Source organism: Hyla sarda, chromosome 5 (assembly GCF_029499605.1).
Source record: "Hyla sarda isolate aHylSar1 chromosome 5, aHylSar1.hap1, whole genome shotgun sequence".
In the NCBI taxonomy this organism is placed as follows: Eukaryota; Metazoa; Chordata; class Amphibia; order Anura; family Hylidae; genus Hyla; species Hyla sarda.
In genome coordinates this window covers 245528443-245546751 of record NC_079193.1, presented here as the reverse complement: position 1 = coordinate 245546751, position 18309 = coordinate 245528443, and the positions used below count along the sequence as shown (strand labels likewise).

The 18309-nt window shown below is 44.1% G+C and overlaps 1 protein-coding gene across 6 annotated transcripts in view; it reads left to right on the top strand.

Moving 5' to 3' along the window:
* The window catches only part of C5H18orf63 (chromosome 5 C18orf63 homolog), a 185754-nt gene that overhangs the window by 162010 nt on the left and 5435 nt on the right, over positions 1-18309 (top strand). For all 6 annotated transcript variants that reach the window (XM_056521441.1, XM_056521442.1, XM_056521445.1 and 3 more), the window contains 2 exons: positions 9519-9702; positions 12414-13142. In XM_056521441.1, coding sequence (XP_056377416.1) covers positions 9519-9702; positions 12414-13142 — 913 coding nt within the window. The remainder of the gene's footprint in view (positions 1-9518; positions 9703-12413; positions 13143-18309) is intronic.

The following is an 18309-nucleotide window of genomic DNA, read 5'->3' as shown; positions in this document are numbered from 1 at the left end:
CAAATGTGCATGGCGCTATCTCGCTTTGGAGCCCTGTTGAATTTCAAGGCAACAGTTTGGTGCCTCATATGGGGTATCTCTGTACTCGGGAGAAATTGCGCTACACATTTTTTGTGGCTTTTTCTCCTTTTACCCCTTATGAAAAGGTAATGTTGAGGTCTACACCAGCATGTTAGCATAAAAAAAAAAAAACTTACACTAACATGCTGGTGTTGACCCATACTTTTTATTTTCATAAGAGGTAAAAGGAAAAAAGACCCCCAAAATTTGTAACACCATTTCTCCCAAGTACGGAAATACCCCATATGTGGACGTTAAATGCTCTGTGGGTGCACAACAAGGCTCAGGAGTGAGGGTGCACTAAGTACATTTGAGGCCTAAACTGGGGATTTGCACAGGGGTGACTGCTGGTTACAGCGGTTCTGACATAAAGGCTAAAAAAATAAATACCCACATGTGAACCCATTTCGGAAACTACATCCCTCATGGAACGTAACAAGGGGTACAGTAAGCATTTACACCTATGGGGGACATTTTCACCTATTACCCCTTGTAAAAATGAAAAATTTGGGGAAACATCAACATTGTAGTAAAAAAAAAAAATAATTTTTCATTTTCACAATCAACTTTAACGTAAAGTCGTCAAATACCTGTGGGGTGTTAAGGCTCACTGTACCCCTTGTTACGTTCCTTGGGGGGTGTAGATTCCCAAATAGTATGCCATGTGGGTTGTTTTTTGCTGTTCTAGTATTCTGGGGGCGTCCTAAATGAGTCATGCCCTCCAAAAACCATTTCAGCAAAATTTGCAATCCCATTGTCGCTCCTTCTCTTCTGAGCCCTTTAGTACACTCACAGAGCACTTTACATCCACATATGAGGTATTTCCTTACTCGAGAGAAATTGGGTTACAATTTTTTCTCTATCGGCTCCATTGGGGAATACAGACCGTGGGTGTATGCTGCTGTCTCTAAGAGGTGTGACACTATGGTAATAAAAAAAAGTCGGCTCCTACCAGCAGGATATACCCGCCTTCAGGCTCTGAGCTAATCAGTTTAAGCTTAGTGTCTGAAGGATGTGGACATGGTCTGGATTTCTCCTGACCAGGTCTTCTGATTTTTTGTTTTCCCAGTATAGGGACGTGTTAGTTTTTTATTCCTTTTTCTTTTCTGTTTTCAGGTGGGGACTCAGGAACTCCGGTTCCCCTGTTTCCCCATTGCGAGTAAGGGGGCACAGACATTGCGTATATGCGCTGTTCACCCCCCCTTGCCAACGGTTAGCGCTTGGGTTGGTACCTCATGGGTCCGGGTCCCCCTATTTCCCTGCTTGCCTTGCTCGCGCATAGCAGCCAGGCGTGATGCAGGTAACTAAGCTGACTGAAGACTTCACTGAAGACTCCATTAGGTAAGTTCTTCTGACTGAGGTAAGTACCCCCCCCCCCTTTTTCTCCATAGGTACGGACTCGCAACCTCTGGAGACCCTCTGTTTTTGGCCAACCTTCAGGTTATGGGGCTGGCTTATACAGGGGCTGGACTTTATTCTGGGGGAGCAGTGGCACCTGAGGGGGCATGTAATATGGGGCACTTCACTTTATTGTGTGTGTGTGCTTGGTGCAACTACGTCCACAGCGCCTTATATGCGGCTGTCAGCCGCGGCGCTGTTTCGGGCCGGGCGCTCTTAGTGCCGGCTTGCTTTCACTTTGCCGACAGCGCCTTATGCGCGGCTGACAGCCATGGCGCTGCTATGAGTCGGGCGCTTCAGCGCCGGCTTACTTTCACTTTCGCCGGCAGAGACTGCGGCGCTTAGACTGCCCGCTCTATTCCCCCGAGCGCATATGCGGCTGACATGTGCACTCTGGACAAGGAGCGGGTGCCATGACAGTTCTTTTCGGCCGGTCTGTAGCTCCGCCCACAGGGCTGGAAGCTGTCAGAGGCGCGAAGCAGCCTCCAATCAGTGCCGTGGGCGCGATTTTCAGTGAGAAGGGGTCAGTTAGTGCCTTGCTTCAGGCACGCCCCTCTCTTCCTATTGGCTGGCCTGTTCATTCCCTCTAGATGCACCGAGCGAGTTCTCCTCACTGCAGCTGACAGGGGACACAGACTAGGGTGAGAAAGTCCCTGTCTGCCTCTACTCATTCACATTCCCCTGGTGAACTGGTGGACGAGGCTTCCGAGCCGGCATCTGACTCAGAGGACCGCTCTGACTCAATTGCAACGGTGAACTCATTGGTGATAGCCATAAGAGACACCTTTCACTTGGAGGACCCAGGATCTTCGGATGTCAATCCAGGAGTATCCTTTCAGCACCTCAAAGGTTCAGCTCTCATGCTGACTTTGACGACATTCTGGAATTTGCATGGAAACATCCAGACAAGAGGTTCCCGGGAATCAAGACAATTCAAGAACGTTATCCATTTGACAAGGACTTTGTCACTAAGGTGGTTTCCCCTCCCTCAGTGGATCCACCAAACGGATCTCTAAGGCGACTACACTGCCTCTGGCAGATGCCACTGCCTTCAAGGATCCCATGGACAAGAAGGTAGAATTCTTAGCGAAGATCGCTTCTGAAGCAGCTGGCTCTTCTCTTCTTCCCATCTTCGCCTCGACATGGGTGTCCAAGGCCCTGTCGGAGTGGTGCCAAAAGCTTCATCAGGATATCTTAGCGGGATCCCCCCCAGAGAATCTATCTGCTCTGGCTCTCCAATGCTCTAAAGCTGGGGACTTTCTGTGCGCAGCTTCCATACAGTCAGCCCGTTGTTCTGCCTTTGCTGTGGGTCACCTAGCGGCTCTCCGCCGCTCTATGTGGCTTAAAGCTTGGAATATGGATGCAGTTTCCAAAAGGTCTCTCACTGAGCTTCCCTTTACGGGTAGTTGTCTTTTTGGCAAACGCCTTGATGAGATTATCTCTGAGGCAACGGGAGGTAAGAGTTCCTTGTTACCTCAAAATAATGCTCGCCCTACTTCCCAAAGGAAGTCCTTTTCCTTTCGGTCCTATCGGACCTCTAGCTCCAGCAAAGGGTCCGGGCAGGCGCCCCCGCATGACAAGAAGGTTCCCTCGTTCCATGCACACCCGTCTTGGAAGTCGGACTCCAACTGGTCCGGCCGTTTTGCGCCCAAATCAGGCAACCGCAAACCCACTTCTGCATGAAGTGAGGCCCCCACCCGCGGTTTCTTCTCGGGTGGGAGATCGTCTCTTGCTTTTTCGAGACATCTGGACCTCACACATTCAGGACTCTTGGGTCAGGGACGCGGTGTCCAACGGTTACCGAATCGAATTCGCCTCCCTTCCGAGGGATCGCTTTTTCGATCCAGGCCCCCCCGGTCTCATCCCCTGACAAAGAAATTTCGAGCTGCTCTCTAATCTCTGCTTCTCCAGGGGGTTATCGTTCCCGTTCCTCCAGGGGAAAGTTTTCAGGGTTTCTATTGAAATCTTTTTGTGGTTCCCAAGGACGACGGTTCTGTGCGACCAATCCTAGACCTCAAGCGTCTCAACTGTCACCTTCTCATCCGCCACGTCCGAATAGAATCTCTCCGTTCGGTGGTGGCGTCCCTGGAACAAGGGGAGTTCCTTTCATCGGTGGACATCAAGGATGCCTACCTCCATGTGCCAATATTTCCAGGCCATCATCGGTACCTCCGCTTTGCGGTTCCGGAGGGGCACTTCCAATTCGTAGCCCTCCCCTTTGGTCTAGCCACGGCTCCTCGGGTCTTTACAAAGATCCTTGCGCCAGTGATGGGCCTGTTACGGTCGAGGGGAATCTTGGTGATACCCTATCTGGACGACCTTCTCATCAAGGCTCCAACCAGAGCCCAGACTCTGGAGAATCTGGACGTCACTCTCAACACGCTGACTCGCTTCGGGTGGATGGTCAACCGGGACAAGTCAGTCCTCCGTCCTACCCAGTCTCTAACCTTCCTGGGACTTCGATTCGACACGGCCTCTGCCCGAATTTGTCTTCCGCCGGACAAACATCTGGCGCTCCGGTCGGGGGTCCGCTCCCTTCGGACCCAGGTATCAGTCTCCATCCGCACTTGTATTGAAGTCCTGGGTCGGATGGTGGCAACTATGGAGGCCGTACCCTTTGCCCAGTTTCATTACCGCCCTCTTCAACCGCCCTCTTCATTACCGCCCTCTTCAATTGTTCTCCCTCGCAGGGTCCGTCAGTCTCTGCTCTGGTGTCTCCGCTCCCCCCTTCTGCTCCAAGGGTGGTCGTTTCTTCCCCTTCACTGGCAGGTTGTTACAACGGATGCCAGCATGTCGGGCTGGGGCGGTGTGTTCAGGGATTGGACGGTTCAGGGACTCTGGTCTCCCCAGGAGACCTTTCTTCCAATAAACATATTGGAATTATGGGAGGTTCTTCTTTGTCTTCATTAGGAGTCCCGTCTTCAGTCCTGTCCTGTCCACATCCAGTCGGACAACACCACGGCCGTGGCGTACATAAATCGACAGGGCGGCACTCGCAGCTCGGCAGCCATGGCCGAGGTGACCAAGGTTCTCACCTGGGCGGAGAGCAAGGTTCCGGCCATTTCGGTGATTCACATTCCGGGAGTGCTCAACTGGGAAGCGGACTTCCTCAGTAGGTCCTCACCCGACCCCGGTGAGTGGTCTCTACATCCGGAGGTCTTCGCGCAGCTCTGGGGCATTCCGGACGTGGACCTCTTCGCGTCCTGGCACAATTGGAAGATCCTTCCTTTTGTGTCCAAGTCCCGGGACCCTCAGGCTCTGGCCGTGGATGCCCTAGTGATTCCTTGGGCGGGGTTTGCCCTACCCTATCTGTTCCCTCCTCTTCCGCTCCTTCCCAGGGTGCTGAGGAAGCTCAAGGCAGAGGACGTCCCCGCCATTCTGGTAGCTCCAGATTGGCCCCGAAGGTCGTGGTATGCCGATGTAGTCAGGCTCCTGGTCGACGCTCCACTGCGCCTTCCACTCTGCCCGGACCTGCTCTCTCAGGGTCCTCTTTGCCACCCCAATTTACAGTCGCTGCATTTGACGGCGTGGCGGTTGAGACCGCGGTTTTGAGGGCCCGCGGGTTCTCTTCCCAAGTCATTCACACCATACTCAAGGTTCGTGAGCCCTCCTCCGCAAGAATTTACCACCGTACTTGGCGGTCTTATTTTCGTTGGTGTGAAGCTCAGGACTTCTCCCCGGTAACCTTCTCGGTTCCTCGTCTTCTCTCCTTTTTGCAGTCGGGGTTGGAACTGGGGTTATCTCTCAGTTCGCTTAAAGGTCAGGTTTCGGCCCTTGCTGTTCTTTTCCAGCGGCCCCTGGCTTCTAATTCTCATGTCCAGGCCTTCCTTCAAGGAGTGGCGCACGCTGTTCCTTTTTATCGGTCACCCTCCCCCCCTTGGGACTTGAATTTGGTTCTGAGTGCCCTCCAGGGTGCACCCTTTTGAGCCATTTAGAGAGGTGTCTCTCCGCCTCCTTTCTTGGAAAGTGGCGTTTCTTGTTGCTATCACCTCCATCCGGAGGGTGTCTGAATTGGGAGCTCTTTCCTGCCGCTCTCCGTTTCTGGTGATCCACCAGGACAAGGTTGTTTTCCGGCCAGATCCTTCCTTTTTGCCTAAGGTGGTCTCGGCCTTTCATCTCAATGAGGACATTGTCCTCCCGTCCTTTTGTCCTGCTCCTTCTCAAGGAGCGCTTACTACACAAGCTGGATGTAGTTCGAACTGTTCAGTCTTATCTCTCCATCACTTCTTTGTTTCGTCAGTGTGATTCCTTTTTCGTCCTTACGGAAGGTCGTCGCAAGGGACAACCTGCTTCCAAGGCCACCATTTCTCGGTGGATTTCTCGGTCTGCCATTTCTGAAGCCTATCGCTGTAAGGGGAAGATTCCTCCTTTTAGGGTTGTGGCTCATTCTACCCGTTCTGTTGGGGCATCCTGGTTTCTCCAGAATATAGCCTCGGCCTCGCAGATTTGCAAGGCGGCTACCTGGTCGTCTTTGCACACTTTCTCAAGGTTTTACCGAGTTCATACTTTTGTATTGGCTGATGCTAGTCTAGGTCGTAAAGTGTTGCAGGCGGCAGTGGATCGGCCGTCTGCCTGACTGCTTTTCTGCTCACCCAAAGGGATGGCTTTGGTATGTCCCACGGTCTGTGTCCCCCAATGGAGCCGATAGAGAAAAGGAGATTTTTGTTTACTTACCGTAAAATCTCTTTCTCGAAGGATCCATTGGGGGACACAGCTCCTGCCCTTTTTTGGATTCTCCTTTGGTTCTCTGTCCGAGGGTGTGTTCAGTTATGTTTTTTCTTCTGGTTCTCGGACAGTTTTGGGTTTTTCTTTCACCTGTTGGTCTCCTCCTATTGCTCTTGAACTTAAACTGATTAGCTCAGAGCCTGAAGGCGGGTATATCCTGCTGGGAGGAGCCGACTTTTTTTTTATTACCATAGTGTCACACTTCCTAGAGACAGCAGCATACACCCACGGTCTTTGTCCCACAATGGATCCTTCGAGAAAGAGATTTTACGGTAAGTAAACAAAAATCTCCTTTTTTCTGTCCTTTTACCCCTTGTAAAAATAAAAAATATGGGTCTACAAGAACATGTTAGTGTAAAAAATGAAGATTTAGAATTTTCTCCTTCACTTTGCAGCTATTTCTGTGAAACACTTAAAGGGTTAACAAACTTTCTGAATGTCATTTTGAATACTTTAAGGGGTGCAGTTTTTATAATGGGTTCCATTATGGGGTATTTCTAACATAAAGACCCTCAAATTCACTTCAAAACTGAACTGGGTCCCTGAAAAATTCTGATTTTGAAATTTACTTGGAAAATTGCTGCCCTCTGTCTTCAAAAAGTAAAAACATTTCAACTTTATGATGTCAACATCATGTAGATATATTGTATATGTGAATCAATATATAATAATGTATTTGTTATGTCTATTTTCCTTACAAATAGAGAGATTAAAATAAAAAAAAATAAAAAATTTGTAAAATTTTTCATGAAATTTTGGAATTTTTCACAAAGAAAATATGCAAGTATTAACAAAAAAAATTACCATTAGCATAAAGTAGAATAAGTCATGAAAAAACATTCTCGGAATCAAATTCCTAAGTACAAGCATCCCAGTGTTATTAATGCTTAAAGTGACAGTGGTCAGAATTGCAAAAAATGCTCTGGTCCTTGACCACTTAAGGACTCAGGGTTTTTCCGTTTTTCCTCCTTACCTTTTAAAAATCATAATCCTCTCAATTTTCCACCTAAAAACCCATATTATGGCTTATTTTTTGGGTCACCAATTCTACTTTCCAGTGACATTAGTCATTTTACCCAAAAATTCACGGCAAAACGGAAAAAAAATCATTGTGCGACAAAATTGAAGAAAAAAACGCAATTTTGTAACTTTTGGGGGCTTCCGTTTCTACGCATTGCATATTTCGGTAAAAATGACACCTTGTCATTATTCTGTAGGTCCATACGGTTAAAATGATACCCTACTTATATAGGTTGGATATTGTCGTACTTCTGGAAAAAATCATAACTACATGCAGGAAAATTTATATGTTTAAAAATGTCATCTTCTGACCCCTATAACTTTTTTATTTTTCCACGTACAGGGCGGTTTGATCTCAAGTTTTTAACGGTATGATTTTTGTTTTGATAGGACTTTTTGATCACTTTTTATTCATTTTTTAATGGTATAAAAAGTGACCAAAATACGCTTTTTTGGACTTTGGAATTTTTTTGCGCGTACGCCATTGACCGTGCGGTTTAATTAATGATATATTTTTATAGCTCGGACATTTACGCACGCGGCGATACCACATATGTTTATTTTATTTTTTACACTGTTATTTTTTTTTATGGGAAAAGGGAGGTGATTCAAACTTTTATTAGGGAAGGGGTTAAATGACCTTTATTAACATAGGGACCTATAACTCTGCACACACTGATCTCCTATGCTGATCACTGGCGTGTATGAACACGCCTGTGATCAGTGTTATCGGCGCTTATCTGCTCCTGCCTGGATCTCAGGCACGGAGCAGTCATTCGTCGATTGGACACCGAGGAGGCAGGTAAGGCCCCCCCGGTGTCCTGTAAGCTGTTCGGGACGCCTCGATTTCACCGCGGCGGTCCCGAACAGCCCGACTGACTAGCTGGGATACTTTCACTTTCGCTTCTAAAGGATTAATACCACACATTGCCGCGATCGGTGATGTGTGGTATTAGCCGCGGGTCCCTGCCATTGATGAGCGCCGGGACCAACGCGGAAGCCGGCGCAGGACGTAAATATACGTCCTGCATCTTTAAGAGGTTAAAGGGGTACTCCGGTGGTCAATGTGTTTTTCCGTTTTTGACTTACCCTATTTGTTCTGTTTCATTTCTATTCTTGTTGTTTAAGCTACTCTATTTTCATTCTTTGTTGTCTTTTCATCCCCCACTTTGTTTTCCTATGTTTGCTTCTATTTCCTGTTTCTTGCTGTGCTGAAAACTACAAATCCCAGCATGCCACATGCCTTGCTGGTTTGGGGCGGCTCCTTTTTTTTGTTAGTTCCGCCCTTTACCCACCCTACTATTTTCCCGGTTCGGCCCCCTTATACACAGCACACTAATATAATCAGCCCTGGTTGGGATACACTGTTATACACACACAAAAGGGACTACAACTCCTGGCATGTGTCATTCAGGAGTCTTCAGTCTGTGGTATAACACCAGCATGCTGCCTCTGTAGTCTCCTGGGGGTTGCAGTTCCCCACACCTCTGTAGAGATGACGGGATGTGGCTTATTTCTCATGCAGACAGAGAAAAAAAAAAGCTATGACATCTTGTCCACAGCAGACTCAGAACATAGCCGCTGTGGACAACAGTAAAAGAAAACACTGAACTACAGAACTTCCTGCCCAACAAACAGGTAAGCAAAACACACACATGCTGCCAAAACATATAACACATGTATATTGCAAAAAATCTAAACTTACAAAGAAGATGCCATATAGTTAAAAAAATTAACCACCTGAGTACCCCTTTAAGGTCAAAATGGGCTCGGTCCCCAAGGGGTTAAAAATTTTAATCCTTCACGTACTTATCAGCTGCTGTATGCTATACAGGAAGTTATGTAGTTCTTTTCAGTCTGACCACAGTGCTCTCTGCTGACACCTCTGTCCCTGCCAGGAACTATCCAAAGCAGAAGAAGTTTGCTATGTGTATTTTCTCCTACTCTGGACAGGTTCTGACTTGGACAGAGGTATCAGCAGAGAGCACTGTGGTCAGGCAGAAAAGAACTACATAACTTCCTGTAGAGCATACAGCAGCTTACAAGTACAGTAAGGATTACGATTTTTAAATAGAAGTTATTTACAAATTAATTTGACTTTCTGGCAACAGTTGGTTTTAAAATATTTGTTTTCCACCGGAGTACGCCTTCAAGTCTTATCCATCTTGTGACTACACATTTCTATAGAAAACTGACAAAAAAATTTCTTCCAGGATTTTACTGGATTTTGAAACATAGTGTCAAATTTAACTTACTTACATACAGTTATATAACTTGTGTGCATACAGTTGTCCAACCTTAACCAATGAGTCCAGATATCCTTTGATTTGCCTGAGAAGCCAGCCTATTCAATTTTATCCACGAGCAGATGTGACTAGAGTTCTGAATATCTTTGTTGATGACCTCAAGTCTAAAATACCAAATCTTTGTGGTTTTCCAGTAAACATGACAAATATTCCAGTTCATCCAGTTAAAGGATTGGCAAGACCTCTACAACAGGTGATTCTGTATACTGTACTGTTATAATTACTAAATGCAGCCACAAGAGGGCACTCAAATGAAATAGTTAGAAAATGTCAGTACTGTACTTCAGTTACATATACTCAAGTACACTTTGAATACTAATAAAAAAAAATGTACATTATTGTAATTATAGGGGAAATATGTATTACTGTACATAGTCTTTTTTTATTGGGTTGGTATAGCAGACACGAACAATGTAGTGCTTTTGTTTCTAAGGATAAAGGAAACTTGATGTGAGCAACCTCATTACAGGTTTCAGTGTTACAGGCACTTAATGTGGCTCTTAAGCTAAGTTTCTACATGTTGTTTTTTTTTTTTGGGGGGGTGCCAATTCTGCCGCATGGCGTTTTTTCGGCCAAAAAACGCTGCGGACAGATTTTTGCTGTAAATCAATGAGAAATCACAACATTTTTTTTGAGTTTAGTCACAGCATGTTTAGCCAATGGTGTTTTTGTCCCTGAAATCGTGGCGTTTTTTTCCCATAGAAGTCTATTGGAGTGAAAAAACTCCAAGAAAAACAACATGTGGGTTTTAACCTTGGCTTTTTTGCAGGCGGTTTTTATTCTTTTTTGGATTTAACGATCCAAAAACGTAATGGAGATACCTTTTTTAAATACATTTTGTAGGGTACCAAAGGATACAGTAGTGAAGGAAAAGATTGTATCTAATGAAATTTATCTTTTTATAATAACATTTTTATTAATTTTTAAAACAGGGATCAATTTATGTGGGCAGGTAGGGCACTAAAAATGTAGCAGACGATAATAAAAATGTAGTGTGTGTGTTTTTTTACTTTTTCTTTATTTTAAAAAATTTTTTTAGGTAGTACTACTACTCCAAGCATGGAACAATGTTCCATGATGGGAGTAGTGGTACCTGTACTAATTGACAGATCACCCAGGTCTGTTGTGATCCTTCTGTATAATGTATAGATGTGGCCGCTCTTCTATGGTCCCCTGCACTGCTGTATATATACACCTATTAATATTTCCCGCAGAGAGCTGTGATTGGCCAGATGGTTCCAGGTAGAGATGAGCGAACTTACAGTAAATTCGATTTGTCACGAACTTCTCGGCTCGGCGGTTGCTGACTTTTCCTGCATAAATTAGTTCAGCTTTCCGGTGCTCCGGTGGGCTGGAAAAGGTGGATACAGTCCTAGGAAAGAGTCTCCTAGGACTGTATCCACCTTTTCCAGCCCACGGGAGCACCTGAAAGCTGAACTAATTTATGCAGGAAAAGTCATGAACTGCCGAGCCGAGAAGTTCGTGACGAATCGAATTTACTGTAAGTTCGCTCATCTCTAGCTCCAGGCAATCACAGCTCTCTGCAGGAAATATTAATAGGTGTATATATAAGTCAGTGCAGGGGACCATAGAAGAGCGGCCGCCCGCATCCATACATTATACAGGAGGATCACAGTGGGTGTCTCTGCTCAATGCTTGGAGCTGTAGTACCTGCATTAATAGACAGATCGCAACAGGTGTCAGAAGTTACACTCACTGCGATCTGTCTATTAACACAGGTACTACAGCTCTCAGCATTGAGCAGAGTGTGCTCCATGTTGGGAGTAGTAGTCCCCGCAATTAAGGACAGATCACAGCGGGTATCACTCCTGACACCCGATGTGATCGTCCTATCTATTGCTGAGATGTGGAGCGTCTCTGTACAGCGCTCGCATCTCTGCACTATACTCCGGCCAGTGATGTGAATAGAACATCGCTCATTTATATTTTCCTCTGAGAGCGGTGATTGGCTGCAACCATCCAGCCAATCCCCACTCTGGGCTGAAAATATGAATGAGTGATGTTCTATTTACATCACTGGCCGGCCGGAGTATAGTGCAGAGATGCTTTTTTTTTCTTTTTGGTACCCAACAAATTTTGGGTGTCAAAAAAACGCCAAAGGGGCCAAAATGCAATTTCCACTCAAATGCCAGAAAAGAACGCAAGAAAAAAACACCAAACACAGGAAAATGCTGTGGCGTTTTTTCTGGCGTTTTTGGGCCACAAAAAAACAAGTAGAAACTTAGCCTTAGAGTTTGTGTGTTGGAATATGTGTGCATGTGTTCATGCACCCTCTATTACATTTGTGTTCCTTGTGTGAGCCTACATACAGAAGCAGCTGTCAAGAATCCACTTCTATACGCCAAGATTGTTGTCCTATCTGGGATATACACATCGATACAAGATTACCATGGGTCTTACTCCAGGCACCCCAACTTCAGCTGTTTGAAGATGTCTGCTCACTTTGCAATCTTGTACTATTAGTATCAGCGTTTAAGTAAACTGCAATGCTGCCTTAATTAGCAGTTGCCCAGCAGGGTTTTTAGGAGCTAGACCCATGCTGATCTAATATTGATGGCCTATTTGGAGGATGAGCCATCATTATACTAAGTCCTTTTTCCACTGTGATTCTATCTGAATCTGTTAATCTTGCTCCATAATATGGATTGCTTTAAGGGGTTAAGTAGGGAGAAAATAAGACAGTATATTTTATTCATTATTCTCTGATTCAAGGATATTACCTATTATTATTATTAATTGTTTAGTGTAGTCAAATTCCATAGCATTTTATGTAGCATAATGTTATGTATTTAGAAACAAATACCTGTGTTAATGATAGAATATCATTCAGTGTATAAAATAAAGTTAAACAATCATGTAATCTGAACTGATTTTTATTACCAGGGTAATAAACACCTGAATAATTTAATGAGTAGCAGTCAGTACCAGTCAGTGGGTTCTACAGAAGTCATCCAAAACACAATTTCATTGGACCAATCATTAGAAAGTTCTGAAAAGCTGGAACATCCCCCAACATCATTGTGCAGAGAAAACATGACATCATTTAAAGTGTCTCTTGGATCTCAACATTTCGAGTCACCTAATCCTATTTGCTCAACTCGCTCAGAAAATGTACAAAAATACAAGCCTTTCTTTCATGGTAAAACCAAAAAAGTTAACCAGAAAGATAACATAAAATTTGCTAAAGGAAATACAATTGTGGTTGGTTCTAATATCTATAATAATAAAATAAAATGCAATACATCTAACTCCAATTCAAAAGACATCATACCCAGCAAAACATCATTTATAGAAATCTCTGATGCAAAGAGGAACACAGCAAGCAATGTATTACACAAACCTATAAAAATGAAATGTAACAAAGAAGCAGCTGGCAATACTACTCTTCTGCCCTGTCCCTCTCCCCTATCAGAAAATCAGTCTTGCATTTCAGCTTGTTCTGCTCCTGGGAAGGACAAATCTGAATTAAACCCAAAGAATACTGAACCTTCTCATTCTCAAACATTTGAAAACAGCAAAGTAAACTTCACTAATGGAATAGTTGCAAGAATTTCAAATGCAAGAAGGGAAGATAACAATGTTTCATGTAAATTACACGAAGACCATCTACAGGTAAGGGCTCGTTTTCATTAATGTCAGTCCCTGTTAATCCATGCCCACTCAAGCCTTTTGCAAATGGCTGTAAATAGATCCCATTGATGTCAATGGGAAATTTTTACAGTCCTTTGTCACCCGTTTACACTGGTTTGGTTCCTATTCTGTTATTTTTAGTGGAGAAAAGATGTTTTGCATGCAGTATAAAATTTCTCCATCAAAAATAACGGATTAGAAACTGATATATAAAATTTGACATTGAAGTCTATGGCAAACTGATGAGCCTGTAATGTCATCCGTTTGCATCCATTTTTTTTTTCAATCCGTTTTTACTTCTGAGGTGTGAGCAACTAATAAAGGATACAAATGGATTAAAAACTGTTTCAACAGGATGCAACTTAATGGTATCAGTTTGCATACATTTGTTAGGCTGGATTCACACCATGTTTTTGCAATACAGTTCCCGTATATGTTTTCAATTTGAAAACCGTATGGAACCATATTGAAAACTGTATGCATTGACTCTCCATTGAAAACTGTATGGCAAACGATGCATCTGGTTGTGTCCGTTTTGCATCTTGTACGGTTTTGTCCGTGTTTTTCCTGTACCCAAAACCGTAGCCTAACACGGCTTTTGGTCCGAGTAAAAACAGTTTTGAAACCGTATACGTTTTTTTTAAACTTGGGAGCCAATGGGAACCATACAGAACCGTATGTGCGTATGGTTCTATCCGGTTTGCACCATACGGTTTTTGACTTTGCACATGTGCAGTGCACACCAAAAGTTTTTTTTCTTGGCATTTCAATCAAACAAGTGAAACTTTATTCAAAATGGAGTGAAAAGTTAAAAACGTATACTTTTTTTTCTTAAAAAAACGGATGCAACCGGACATTATTTTTCAAACCATATGCAGTTTTCAAACGTATACAGGTTCAAATTTGTACACATGTTTTGATACAGTTTAGTCCAGTTTTGAGGAATCTGTTTTTCATCAAAAACCTGATACGGGAACTGTATTGCAAAAACGTGGTGTGAACCCAGCCTTAGTATGGTCTGTTTAGCAGCAATGATGGGAGAATAGTGGGATGGGGAGAGAATGGCCATGTGAACCTAGCCTAAGTGTTTTTTGTTTTGGTCTTTTAGGCTAAGTTTTCACTTGGTTTTTTTTCTGGCAGTTTTTGAGCCAAAGTCAGAAGTGGATCCATAAGGGAGAAGTGTAAGTTCTTCCTTTATATGTCCTATTCCTTTTGAATACACTTCTGGCTTTGGCTCAAATATTGCAGTGGCAGTTTTCCAAAAACTGCCAGAAAAAAACAAAACAAGTGGAAACTTAGCCTTATACTTGTTTTTTTTTATATTTATTTAAAAAAAAGGGCATTGCTCTCTTACAGAGCTTCAGCCCTAAGAATATTAGTCAGTCAAATTTTTAGCAACCAAGAAGAGAAAAAAAAAACCCTCCCTAATAAAGTGCATACACAAAATAATTTATAAAATAATTTGAAGGTCGGAAGTGGTAGATGACAAACTGTTCTCAATGAAACCATGGCCATAAAAGCTCTTTTCGTGGAACTAATAAAGAACATATATGGAGAATTTATCATTCACCTCTGGAGCGCAGAGTTGGAAAATTGCACAAAATATTTGCACACGCTCTGCTGTTGTTCAAAACTTTTTGCTCAAAGGTGGAACTTGCATGAAAAATGTGTGCAATATTGCCACTTGTGCAGGATATGATCAATCGTCTTAGGGTAGGGTCACACGTACAGCATACGCAGTGTATTTTGCTGCAAATTTTCCAATCTATTGAAGTCAATGGGTAGGAAAATTAGCAGCAGAAAATACATTTGAATCCTATTAACTTCAATAGGGGGTCTGAATAGAATTTGACAGACACGACATGTCTAATAATTTAACACGTGTCTTATAATTTTGCGGAATGCAGAATGTCCACTGTGTGAATGGGACAGTGGAATCCCTATTGATGTTAATAATCTCTCAACAAAGAAACTCTGCACTGCTGGGCTCACGCACCTCGTGCGGACGGACCCTAACACAAGACTAGGATTCTGACACTATGCTACAGGTTGTGCTCACTGTATATGCAGACAGTCCATTAAAAGTATGTTCCCAAGATTAGAAAACACAGGGCATTCACCACTCTGTAATGCTTCAGTGTAAGCTTTATCCCGGATATCGCGCTGGACTTGCGCTTCAACTGGCCCACACCTATTGATGTTAATGTGCAATAAAATTAGCAGAATGCCTGTGAACCTGGCCAGTGTGCCTGTGAACATGGCCAAACAGAGACAGCTGCTGCTGCCTAAAGTAAATGACATAAAAACATGAATATTTCACACATGGCATTTACTTGAAATAAAGAATGCATTGCATTTATTTATTTATTTTTTTATGAAATCTTTTTTGGGGAAAAATGTTAGTAGGGCATCATTATGGAAATATGAAATGCTATACCTTAAATGTTTTTTTTACTATGTGGTGTTATTCCACACTTTGGGTGTGTTTATTGACTCATTTGCAATTTCTTAGGTATGGTGTTTATTAGGGATGTCCCTATACTGGTATTGGGGCCGACACTAGCCATTTGCATGGTATCGGGGACTCTTTTAATGTCCCCGATACCATGCCCAATACCTGGTGCCGCTCTGCTGCCCCGTTCTCCCATCCTCCGGTCCGCATCATAGTGTTCCATGGAGGAGCATGTGACGCACACGTCACTCCGCCTCCTCCCCTGGGCCCAGTGTAACGCTACACAGGAAGCAGAGTGACGTGTATGTCACATGCTCCTCCATAGGACGACACAATGCGGACCGGAGGACGGGAGAACGGGGCAGCAGAGCGGCAGCACCCGATCCGAGGAGGTGAGCTGCCTGCAAGGAGGGGGCTGCTACTAATGGGGGGGGCCCTGCTGCTGTCTAATGGGGGGGGGCTGCTGCTGTCTAAATGGGGGGGGGCTGCTACTGTCTAAAGGGGGGGGCCCTGCTGCTGTCTAAAGGGGGTGGCCCTGCTGCTGTCTAAAGGGTGACCCTGCTGCTGTCTAAATGGGGGCCCTGATGCTGTCTAAAGGGGGGGGTCCTGCTGCTGTCTAATTAGGGTGACCCTGCTGCTGTCTAAATGGGGGGGGGCTGCTGCTGCTATCTAAAGGGGGGGCCCTGCTGTCTAAAGGGGGGCTGCTGCTGTTTAAATGGGGGCCCACTGTCTTAAGGGGGGCTGTGGTCTACAGGGGGGCTGCTGTCTACAGGGGGGGGGGCTGCTAATGTCTGCAAGGGGATACTACCTACTATTAAAGACAATCTTACAGCAGAGTCACCTGCACTAACTTATTTATAGGTATAGGAATTTATAGGTAGATAGTGCAGGTGACCCGGTTTCTACCGCTGCTCACTATGTGGTCATTAGACATCGGTCTCACCGCCAATGCAAATTCCCTGTTCTGTCCAATGGAGAAGAGAGAAATCTTGGCTCATACTACAGCAGCCGCCTCCATTGTACACAACAAGGACCCACATATCACGGTAAACAGCGCCAGAAAACGGGTCACCCTGGTGTCAGATTCCCTTTAAAGGAAATCTGTTATCAGAATCACCCGCACTAAACCTGTTACACAGGCTTGTAGTGCGGGTGATCCTGATTAAAACGCTCCTTACCTGGTTAAAAATGGTTCAGCTGTTCTTCAGATATCTTTATTTTTAGTTTTCTGTTATTCCCTGGCTTGGGACTCAGTGGGAGGTGTTATCATCTGGGACTCGGCCACACGTCATTCTAGCTGGGCGGAGCTGCCGCCCGGCTCATGAATATTCATGACCTTATCCTCATGCGCGGCCCTCCCCACCAGACCTAGAAAAAGGAGTTAGACTACGAGGATAAGTTCATGAATATTCATGAGCCGGGCGGCAGCTCCGCCCAGCTAGAATGACGTGTGGCCGAGTCCCAGATGATAACACCTCCCACTGAGTCCCAAGCCAGGGAATAACAGAAAACTAAAAATAAAGATATCTGAAGAACAGCTGAACCATTTTTAACCAGGTAAGGAGCGTTTTAATCAGGATCCCCCGCACTACAAGCCTGTGTAACAGGTTTAGTGCGGGTGATTCTGACTTTAAAATGTAAGTACTCGTACTTAGTATCGGCGAGTACTAGAATTAATGTATCGGTACTCGTACTCGGTCTTAAAAAAATGGTATCGGGACATCCCTAGTGTTTATTTCCACCTAGTATGTGGTGTTTTTCTCCATAGACCTTTATAGGTTGCTTTCCTGCTCAAAAATGCATGTGAAAATGTGTGTTATATTTTTTGTTGTGTTCCTTTTTTTTTTTACATTCTTCAATAGAAAACTCTTGGTCAAAGAGTCACATAATTTGCACAAAAAAAAAGCATTTTAGTATTTTTTTAAGCAAAAATGACATGCAATTTAATGCAATGTGTGAAGAAACCTATAAGGCTAGGTTCACAACCCATTTTTTCAGAATTATTTCACTTGTAAAAATGTGTCCGCAAAATCATGGAAAACCCACCCTGAATAAAAGAGAATGAGAAGGCTGTGCACCATGGAGGGAACTCTCTGGGGCTTATAACCAGCTGTGAGAGACTTAGGATCACCCTTTCACCACTCGAAGGCTAGGTTTCCACACAGGTTTTTTTCTGACTTTATGTTTTTTAAACCGCCACTGCAGTTTTTGAGCCAAAGTCAGAAGTGAATACAGCCCGACGGAGAAGTATAAATTATTCCATTATATTTTCCACTTCCTTTGGATCCATTTCTGGCTTTGGCTCAAAAACTGCAGTGGCAGTTTTTCATTAAATGCCCAAAAAAAAACCTGTGTGGAAACCTAGCCTAAAGGGTTAATCTGATAGAATTCCTATTGCTATGAATGCTTACCACCTATTGTTCTTTTGGAGTTGGTGTTCTTTTAACCCCTTAAGTACCAAGCCCATTTTCACCTTAAGGACCAGAGCGTTTTTTGCACATCTGATCACTTTCGCTTTAAGCATTAATAACTCTGGGATGCTTTTACATGTGAATTTTATTCCGAGATTGTTTTTTCATGACATATTCTACTTTAACAAAGTGGTATATTTTCGCCGATACATGCATAATTTCTTGGTGAAAAATTCCAAAATGTAATGAAAAATGTTAAAATTTAGCATTTTTCTAACTTTGAAGT